The 11,093-nt window shown below is 43.1% G+C and overlaps 1 protein-coding gene across 1 annotated transcript; it reads left to right on the forward strand.

The window, feature by feature from the left end:
• Nucleotides 1–2,457: 2,457 nt before the first annotated feature.
• Nucleotides 2,458–9,496, forward strand: BMP10 (bone morphogenetic protein 10). The gene is made up of 2 exons (XM_065927671.1): nucleotides 2,458–2,791; nucleotides 8,556–9,496. Exons 1-2 carry the CDS (start codon nucleotides 2,458–2,460, stop codon nucleotides 9,494–9,496), a joined length of 1,275 nt encoding a protein of 424 aa, XP_065783743.1.
• The last annotated feature ends 1,597 nt before the right edge of the window (nucleotides 9,497–11,093 follow it).

The raw sequence follows: 11,093 nt of genomic DNA on the forward strand, positions 1-11,093 counted from the left end.
TAGCACAGGTGAGAAGCATAAGGACCTTGCATTCCAAGAAATCATAGGCATTGAGATATGGTTGTAGACATTTTCCTATTCTATCTTTGTGTGTGTTAGTTGCTCAGTAATGTCCGACTCTTTTGTGACCGCCCGGACTGTAGCCCATCAGGCTCCTCTGTCCATGGGGATTCTCCAAGTAAGGAAACTGGAGCCACTCTCTTCTCTAGGGGATCTTCCCAACCTAGGGATCAAACCTAGGTCTCCTGCATTGCAAGCAGATTCTTTGCCATCTGAGCCACCAGGCAAAGGCTCACTTCTATCTTTAAATCAACCCCAAAGTTAGACATTTGTGATGGGGAAATGGGTCCAAATATTTAACCCCACTGATACTCTAACACAGAGTACAGGGAAGCCAGTGAAATCTCAGTTGCACACCTTAGCCCTGAGAATGTTCAGAACCAGAACTCTGCAAGGCAGGAGGCCTGTCTCTCCTCCTGACATCTGAAACCAGCGCACCCGGGTTGTAAGTACCACCACTTACTCGGCTGTCTTGTGGCAGTTAGATGCACATGCCTGCCATTCAGAGTTTTGGAGTGTGCGCTGACATTTGTGTGTGTGTGTGTGAAGATAAACGGGCGCTGGTTTCAATGCAAAGTGTCATGTAGGGGCCCTGCTGGTATGCTGTCAGGAGCCTGACAGTAAAGCCCGTGGGATGGAATATGGCCCTTGGACTCACTCACTTGTGGACCTGTTCAGGTTCCAATCTATTTTCAGTCTACGACTGTCTTTTTAATGGAGGGGCAGAAGCTTTTGTTGAAATAGAGCATTGAATCAAATCCACAACTATTAAAGAGATGACTGATTTTGTGGAGGGATTTTTTTTTATCCCCTCAAAATACAGATCTTTTCTCTGATAGTTCAAAAAAACTGCTATAAAAATTTGCATTTTTAAGAGGGGGAAGAATTAGAAGAAGATAATAAACCATAGGGAACCTAGAGGAAAAAAAGGAGAGATGCTATAGTTATTGGGGGAAATGTAACTCAGAAACTAAGACTATTTGAGGGCACCAAATACAAAGATGCAGATCCCCCTGAACCAAGGCGTGCCCTGAACAGGTCAGAGAGACACCAGCCCCAATGCCTCAGCAGAAAAAGCAACCCCGGGGGAGTGTCTGCAGAACTACCTTGAAGGCTGCATGCTGCTCCCACCACTAATTAGGGCTGAAAACTGGGATGACTTTGACTTCTCTTTCCCTATAGCAGACACACAATCAATTCCACCACTGTTTTTCAGACCAAGGCATTTGGTACTTTTCACCTTTGTTTGTAAGCTTTTACTTGAACAGTTTGATGGTCATTTGATTTAACCATAAGGATGGATTGGGCAGAGATTGTGGTCTTTTTAGTGACTTGTCACACAGGTGAAGGACCTGAGCACCACATCCAGCTGCAAACGGTGACTGTGGACTCCCTGGGAAAAGCTGGCCCGGCCTGGCTAAACTGCCTCTGCCCAGACTTGGGGAAACCTGGTTAAATGGTCTGATTGTTTTCCTATTACATAAGAGTCAGACTGCCTGGATTCAAATCCTGGCTCTATCACTTTGTAGCTTTGTGACTTCTGGCAACTTATTGAAACTTAGTGACCCATATAGGCCATGGGGATAATAGTAGGGTTATTATAGGAAGCACATTCAGTGATATATACAAAGCACTTAGTACAATGCCTCTTCGTAGGAAAGCACCTAATAAATTTATTTGCTGTCATAATGAAGCACTTGCCCTATTTTCCCAAAGCCATTTTAGCCAGATCAAATCTGTATGAAAAAGGCTATTGCCCGTGAAGTTTATACTTTCCCATTTCTAATAATGTCAGCTTCCAACGATTTATGTAAGATCATTCATATGTATTAACTTAACTTGGAAATGCTGGCTATTTTGTCTTTCTTCAGAAAAGCTTATGTGAGGATGAAACCCCATCACTTGCATTAATACGTATCACCATTGATGTGTATCCTGTAGATTCCTAATGTCTATTTTATGCATGTGTGAAACCGAACCATGTAAAAGCAGAATTCAGGCATTCCTGCCAAAAGGAAGTGAATTAAAAGGAGAAGCAGACTCTTTGCGAGGAGAAAATTGTCCTATCTCTTAGCCAGTGTCAGAATGTGGAAATGTTTACAAAATGCTCATTAAAAGAAAAAAGGATTGCAAGATAGAAACAAAATCTGGTGCGCAGTTTACACTAGGGAGATAAGAAAGGCTAGGCCCCTATGGGGGATTTGTTATCCAATTACTGCAACCTGATTTTTTGGTGGGGGGGAGAGGAAGAGTGGTAAGGGGGAGGGGGAGAGAGGGGAAGTTTCCAAACTTGTCTCCAGTGACACGAGACATTTATGCTCCGCGAGATAAAACTGCCACTTAGAGCCCCAGGAGCGCTAAACCTTCCTGGGTTGGCCTGGGGGCTGGAGCAGAGTCATGGGTTCCGTGGTCCTGCAGCTGTGCACTCTCTCCTGCCTGCTGGTTCACTCAGTTTCTGGCAACCCTATCATGAGTCTGGAGCAGTCGCCCCTGGAAGAAGACATGCCCCTCTTCGATGATGTCTTCTCAGAGCAAGATGGTGTAGACTTCAACACACTGCTACAGAGCATGAAGAATGAGTTTCTCAAGACATTGAACCTGTCTGACATCCCCACGCAGGACTCGGCCAAGGTTGACCCACCAGAGTACATGCTGGAGCTCTACAACAAATTCGCGACAGATCGCACCTCCATGCCATCCGCCAACATCATCAGGAGTTTCAAGAATGAAGGTAAGTGGAGATTTTACCGATAAAATTTGGCTTTGAGTTTTCAGAAGTGGTGGGTAAATTTACAATGCGTGGAAATAATACAGATAAGAGTGAAAACATCTATATAGGGGTATGTATACACAGATATTCCAAAGCAATGCACATTTTGGTCTATACTATTTTTATGGTCATTTTCCAGATAGTACTAAAAGGTATTAAAGAATGGCTTTTTAATCCAGTGCCATAAAGTGTTTGTCATTTCACTATCATAATTGACGCTTTGGAAAATTTCAATTTTGACAGCAGGTAATAAAAAATATTGATGTTGGTCTACCACTACACCTTTGTCATTTTCCAGATAGGCCTCAGTTCCATTTGGCTTTTAATTGACTCCAGGTTTGTGAATTTCTACTTCAAATGAAAAGGCTGGAAAAAAAGACAAAATACAGAGTTAGGATTTGTGTTTCACTCAAACTTTGACTGAGTTTTCATTTTGTTACCTGATGTAAAAAATATTTAAACAGGATGGAAACTTATATTTTAGAGATTCTTCCTAAGTTTTTGTTTTGCTTGATGTGACATGTATATCCCTGAGGGCTCAGTGGTAAAGAATCTGCCTGAAGTGCAGGTGATGTGGGTTCAGTCCCTGGGTGGGGAAGACGCCCTGGAGGAGGGCACAGCAACCCACTCCAGTATTCTTATCTGGAGAATCCCATGGACAGAGGAGCCTGGCGGGCTGCAATCCATAGTGTTGCAAAAAGTCGGACACAACTGAACCGACTGAGCATGCATGCATGTATATCCTTGAAGCACTGCTTATAATTTCCAGAAAGTGTGCATGCCCAATTAATGATTCAGTTTATTCTGTGTCTTTATGAAGAATAACGCACAAACTTTAGATATCATGAGAAAAGTGTGTTTTCTCCCACTAGATCTTTATTCAGTACTAAATGTAACGACCTAGAAAGTTAATCCTTTGTTTAATATGGTGTAAGTAATCAAAAAAAATTTTTTTTTTCTAGAATCTATGGTAAAAGCTGTGGGTCCAAAAAAACTAATTCTCTCATATTTACCAATTATTCTTTTATAGTCATTAGCCAGGTACAAAAGACAGTTTAGGTATATGTTGGCCAAATGTTCTTGAAAGCAAACAGGTAGTAGCAAAAAAGGTAGTAGCTCAGAATTTGGATTTCCGAGACAGGGTTGACTTAATAGATGTGGATATTTAGTTTAATTTCTCTGAATCCCATTTTTTTCCTCATCTGTAAATTGAGAATAATATACCTACATAACAGGCTTCCCAAATGGTGGTAGTGGTAAAGAACCCATCTGCCAATGCAGGAGACTTAAGAGACATGGGTTCAATACCTGTGTCAGGAAGATCTCCTAGAGGAGGGCATGGCAATCCACTCCAGTATTCTTACCTGGAGAACCCCATGGACAGAGGAGCTGGTAAGCTACAATCCGCAGGGTTTGAAAGAGTCCGACTGAAGTGACTTAGCAGAAGTCAACTGAAGTGACTTAGCAGACATGCATACATACGTGTAACACATTGAGTAATTTCACAAAGAGGTCATGAGTAAGAAAGTACACAATTGATATGAAGTTTTGAATGTCAGTTATTGCTAATGAGTTCCTTAAATTCTAGGCATTGGAGGAAGTATTGAATAAGTATTGCTCAGTCCTGGAGAAACTATTTGGTTTAAAATGTAGGTGACTGCAAGTTTCAAATATTTAGTAACATTGGAAATGTGACTTCATAACATTTAGTAACATAATGACAATGACAAGTTGAAACTACAGATTCATTTTGGGTCAGTCTGAATTGAAAATAAACAACCTCCTTCCCTAGGAAGCCTTCCTAATGTTTCTGATTACTGATCCCTGGGCAGCTGGCTCAGAATGTGGGTGGGAAAATGTTTGCACCCCTGGGGAAAAAAGTTTTTTTTAGTTCTCACTTTTGTGGAGGATTTGGATGATCTAGGTCAGGAAGTGAAGTTTTCAGAACTTATTACTGAAGACCATCGAGGCGGGGAGCAAACCTCTCAGTGAACACCCCTGCTGCCTGCACCTCTGTCAGTCCCCAGGTGAAATGCACAGCCCAAGGTCATGAATCCCTCACTGTGCTCACTGTGCTGGCTGTTATTGTCTTTCTTTGATTTTCTGCCATTTGCTCAGTGCCACTCCCTAGGAGGCGAAGACCAACAAAACAAAATAAAATCTCCTCTACATCTAACTGATCAGGGAAAAACAAGAGCCCCTTCCAAGGTGGAAAAACATGACTTTATTTCCTACCACTGCTTTGACCTCATCTTGGAGAAGTCAGTTCTCTGCATTGAGGCTTGATTTCTTCCAGAATCAGATGAACAGAGGAGCAATACGAGCATTACAGAGTCATTGTAAGAGCTAGATAAAATAGTTTGCAAAGCACCTGGCACATGGAATTTGCTCAACAAACCTTAGTTCCCTTGCCTGAAATATAACTCCACTATTACTATACTTGCACAAGCACCTTGAACTTATTTTTTATATCAGCTCTATTGAAGCATAATTGACATACAATAAACTTCATATATTTAAAGTGTATAATTAAACAGGTTTTGACTTACATAAACATCCATCGGGACCATCATCACCATTCAGACAGTGTGATCATATGCACCATCAGTGAAATTTCCTGTGCTTCTCTGTAAACACTTCCTCCCACAACAGTGAGCTTTTATTGTGTGCGTTTTTAAAATGGATAGAACACTAGTCTATTTCCCTATTTTTGGTTTTCTCATGTTTCCTGTCCAAGGGGAGTGAAGTTTCCTCCATTCCTATGGTGGGGGTGGGAGGAGGCATACAACTACCAAATTGCTTGATATATTAAGGACACATATCATGCCCATAATCAATTTGGTTTGATGCCCAGAAACATCAATTCATCAATATTTTTAAAGTGCTACCTCCATCACGGTAGATTAGGGGCATAGAAGGGAATGTAAATTGTGGTACCTGACAGTAGGATGTGAATCTATTAATAGTCAGGAGGATCCACTTATAAAGACAACTGAAAAACAAGGACACGAATGGCAAGGTCAAAGGAGAGATATACAGAGTAAGTACTCAAGTTACCCAGAAAGGAGTGGACTTCCAGATAGGGAGGTGAGGAAGGGAGGGTCCCGTAGGGAGGGGTCACAGCTAGATAGGTGGAGAAGAGGGAGTAGACCTTTTCAAGGGTCAGAAGAACATATCTAAGGTGCAATAGACAGTAAAACAAAGAAATGTTTGGGCAAGTAGTGAAGACATCAGTCTACTTTAAATAAGATACTTTGTTTAAAAGATTTGTTTAATCTTTCAATGAATATTAATTGATAAATTGCAATATTCCATGCTGCTGCCAAAGAATGGGAGCTATGACTGGGTCAACAGATTAAGACCTGATTACAGTCTAGTTTTGAGAGCCATGCTAGAGAGTTTAAATTCATTCCATTCACCTGTAGTTCTCACTGGTGGTGTATGAGAAGATTTTGGGTGGTGCCCAGAGGTGCTCTAAATCATGCGAAATCATTAGATATTTTTGTTAATGTGGATTAAAAAAACCCACACAACTATCACCTCCAACCTCTCATTTCAAGAATAGAGCTGCTTAGGACAAGTCTAAAAGTTAGTATGAAAACAATAAAATCAAGTTAAATATTAAAAAGTACAATCTGGCATAGGGACCTAACAGAAATGATGAGCTGAATATACAATTGGGAAAAGGTTGCCAAAGTTGATGGAGACCCCTCAGATGGTTATCCTTAGCATCTTTGGCATCATGGAACACTTTGATAGATGACAGATGCCTTTAGGGATTCCTCATAGACAGGTACTACCTGGGGCAAAGTACTTCCCTGATGGCTCAGATGGTAAAGTGTCTGTCTGCAATGCCGGAGACCTGGATTTGATTCCTGGATCGGGAAGATTCCCTGGAGAAGGAAATGGCAACCCACTCTAGTATTCCTGCCTGGAAAATCCCATGGACAGAGGAGCCTGGTGGGCTACAGTCCATGGGGTCACAAAGAGCTGGACATGACTGAGCGACTAACACACAAGTGTACAAGATTTGGACACCTATAAAATTCTCATATAGGGAATCAACATGGTAATGTCTGGAAGTGTGCTTCTAAAACTAAGGGACCTTTAAAGTTTTATTTCATAAACATTCTGAATGCTTCCTATATGCACAAAATCAAGTGCAAAATTAAGGCAACCAATTCACCCTTAAGGTTCATTTTCCCCCATCCCTCCTTACAAAGGACCACACACTCCAGATTCAACTGCTGTGACTCCCCTTAGTGTTATGGCTATCTCGTTGAACTTGTTAGGCTTTGGTGTCTAGAGCAGGGGTCAGCAATTTTTTTTTCCTGTAAAGGGCCAGATAAGTAAATATTTTAAGTTTTGTGGACCATATTATCTCTGTTAAGACTATTTAACTCTACCATTGTAGTGCAACAGTAGCCACAAACATAATGCAGAAATGAGTAGTATAGTATAGTGAAAGTTGCTCAGTTGTGTCCAACTCTTTGTGACCCCATGGACTATACAGTCCATGGAACTCTCCAGGCCAGAATACTGGAGTGGGTAGCCTTTCCCTTCTCCAGGGGATCTTCCCAACCCAGGGATTAAACCCAGGTCTCCTGCATTGCAGGTGGATTCTTTACCAGCTGAGCCACAGGGGAAGCCCAAGAATAATGGAGTGGGTAGCCTATCCCTTCTCCAGAGGATCTTCCCAACCCAGGAATTGAACCGGAGTCTCCTGCATTGCAGGTGGATTCTTTACCAACTATCTATCAGGGTTAACTTTATTTCCAAAAACAGGTGGTGCAGGACTGCCCTTGTGGTCCAGGGGTTAAGAATCTGCCCTCCAATGCAGGAAGTGGGGGTTCGGTCCCTGGTCAGGGAATTAAGATTCCATATGCCTGCTGTTGCTGCTGCTGCTAAGTCGCTTCAGTCATGTCTGACTCTGTGCGACCCCATAGATGGCAGCCCACTAGGCTCCCCCCTCCCTGGGATTCTCCAGGCAAGAACACTGGAGTGGGTTGCCATTTTCTTCTCCACTGCATGAAAGTGAAAAGTGAAAGTGAAGTCTCTCAGTTGTGTCCGACTCTTAGCGACCCCATGGACAGCAGCCTCCCAGGCTCCTTCGTCCGTGGGATTTTCCAGGCAAGAGTACTGGAGTGGGGTGCCAGTGCCTTCTCCGCATATGCCTGCAGCCAAGTTTAAAAAACAAACACGTGGCAGGGCCGATTTGGTCCATGAGCCAGGTTTACAAACCCCTGGTCTAAATGGATGTTTTTCTGGAAGGCCCTGACTATGTGAAAGACTCCATCCATAAGTACAAATATGAAAAGCCATGACAGCCTCATCTCTGAAAAGTTTCAAGCAAAGAACAACCACCATACAGTTCATTTGATAACTCCTCACTGGTTAGAAAAGTTTTGCCTGCACAATCTCCAAGGACCCTCCCAGTTTTGTAATTCTGTGACTGATAAGCTATGGGAACCAGGCTGGGTGTATCTTCTCTCATTCATTAAGGGATCAGTTTCCATTTTAGTCCTGGCTGCTTAAGGTGGTCTAGCATTTAATGCTTGACCTTCAGTACTTTCTCTTAGAGAATGCCAACTCTGTGTTTGTTTTCACTGATTTTCCTTCATTCTCTCTGTGTGGAGAGAATGGACAGGAGTGCTTTTTGCATAAATAAGCATCTGTTTTTCTCTGCTACATGCTGCAAATCTGATTCCTTTTTTGTTTTTTCCAGATCTGTTTTCCCAACCAGCCAGTTTTAACGGACTCCGAAAATACCCTCTCCTCTTCAATGTATCCATCCCTCACCATGAAGACATCATCATGGCTGAGCTCAGGTTGTACACCCTGGTGCAAAGAGACCGCCTGATATATGAAGGAGTGGACCGGAAAATCACCATTTTTGAAGTACTTGAGAGCAAAGAGGACCATGAAGGGGAAAGAAGCATGCTGGTCTTGGTGTCAGGGGAGATCTACGGAACCAACAGTGAGTGGGAGACTTTTGATGTCACTGATGCCATCAGGCATTGGCAAAAGTCAGGCTTGTCCACCCACCAGCTGGAGGTCCACATTGAGAGCAAACACGAAACGGAGGACACACTTGGCAGGGGACACCTGGAAATAGACACTAGTGCCCGGAATAAGCACGATCCTTTGCTTGTCGTGTTTTCCGATGACCAAAGCAGTGAGAAGGAGCGGAAAGAGGAACTGGATGAAATGATCGCCCACGAGCAATTCCCAGAGATGGACAATCTGGATTTGGACGGTTATTCTAATGGACCTGGGGAAGAGGCTTTGCTGCAGATGAGGTCGAATATCATCTATGACTCCACCGCCCGCATCAGAAGGAATGCAAAAGGAAACTATTGCAAGAGGACCCCGCTCTACATCGACTTCAAGGAGATTGGCTGGGACTCTTGGATCATCGCTCCGCCTGGATATGAAGCCTATGAATGTCGCGGTGTTTGCAATTACCCCCTGGCAGAGCATCTCACCCCCACAAAGCATGCGATTATCCAGGCCTTGGTCCACCTCAAGAATTCCCAGAAGGCTTCCAAAGCCTGCTGTGTGCCCACCAAGCTTGAGCCTATCTCCATCCTCTATTTAGATAAGGGTGTCGTCACCTACAAGTTTAAATATGAGGGCATGGCTGTCTCTGAATGTGGCTGTAGATAGGAGAGGAATCCTGTGGCTTATTTAATAACTGTAAATGTGTATATTTTGTGTTCCTATTTAATGAGATTATTTAATAAGGGTGTACAGATCATAGAGGCTTGCTGCCTTAGGGAATTTGACAGGTCGGTTTGTTGTAGGAAATTTGTGTTTTACTCTACAGTCGAGTCCCTTCCAATCTATTTTTCTTTGGAGTTACCATGTCCCAGCAATGCCATCTCTAACAGCAAGGAGCAAGCTCACACTACTTACCTTCTATGTTGATTCGAAAGGAACACTGCTAAGCAGAAATACAGTGTCGAGAGAGGTAGATATTTGTGTATGTATATGTGTACATAGATAAGTTTATCAACCTTTTTGGGGCTATAGAGGCAGATTCTACTCACATGCACCATCAAATGTGTATGTATTAAAAGCCAGTGGGAAGGTCTTGATGACCTCTTCTCTGAGTAAGATTTACATCAAGATAATTTGCGCCAGGAATTTAACCATCCTAGGAGCTATTACATCTCTTCAATACTCTTGGAAATCTAGATGCAGCTTTGGCGAGTTGAATTTCCGTCATTACTCAGAGCAGCAAGGCCTGGTAAAGAGGCTGTACATTTGAGGGGAGGGGATGTTTGATACAGAAGCCAAAGGGCTTCAAGAGGCAGTGGCCTTAAGGGACAATAGCAAGGAAGGAGCCCATGGGAGACTAGTGTGCTTTTGAAGGTGGTGACTTGTCAGGAAAGCAGGGGACTTCATCTGTTCCTGAGGTGATAGAAAATTCAAGGCCTTGTGTGTTGGCCTTTATGGCTGCAGAGGGTGTGGGAGGTGGGAGAGGCTCCAAGGGGAGGAGGGGCAAAGAAGAGAGACATCCCAGGACTGTTTGCAACTGTGTGAAAGTGAAGTCACTCAGTCATGTCCGTCTCTTTGTGACCCCGTGGACTATAGCCTACCAGGCCCCTCCGTCTGTGGGGTTCTCCAGGCAAGAATACTGGAGTGGGTTGCCATTTCCTTCTCCAGGGGATCTTCCCGACCCAGGAATCGAACCTGAGTCTCCCACATTGCAGGCAGACGCTCTACCCTCTTGAGCCACCAGGGAAGCCTTGTAACTGTATAAGCAGGTCTAATTGGATAGTTAAGTAATTTGGACAAAATAAAATTATCAAAGACCAAGAGACCAAGAGAAGGAAATATCAGAAGGGATCTGTTTGTTGGACTCTTCACTTGTTACTCCTCTCTTCCCATCTTCTCCTTTGCCTCTGAACTTCTGCTCTTGCTTTTCCCACCTTTTCTCTCCCGTCTCTCTTTCTGCCCCAGCACCTGTATCCTTGTTTCATTCCTGTGTCCCCTGTCTTCGCTGGCCTTCATTGCCCCTGCTGTGAGCTGAAAGAGGACACCTGAAAAGCATTTGCTCTTAGGATAGAAGGAGTTAGTGCTTTATGTCTAGATTTCCCCCTGATATTTTACTTAGTTGAGTTGCTAATATGTAAGATTTTTGTTCATGAAGAATGCCAAAGTGTAAGAAAAAGAGAACCAGAGTCAAAATGAATATACTTAAACAAAGGAGTTAATAAACAGACACACAACCAAATGACTCGAAAGCCAAGCTGGAGTT

The sequence above is a fragment of the Muntiacus reevesi genome, chromosome 3 (genome assembly GCF_963930625.1).
Source record: "Muntiacus reevesi chromosome 3, mMunRee1.1, whole genome shotgun sequence".
NCBI classification, from domain to species: Eukaryota; Metazoa; Chordata; class Mammalia; order Artiodactyla; family Cervidae; genus Muntiacus; species Muntiacus reevesi.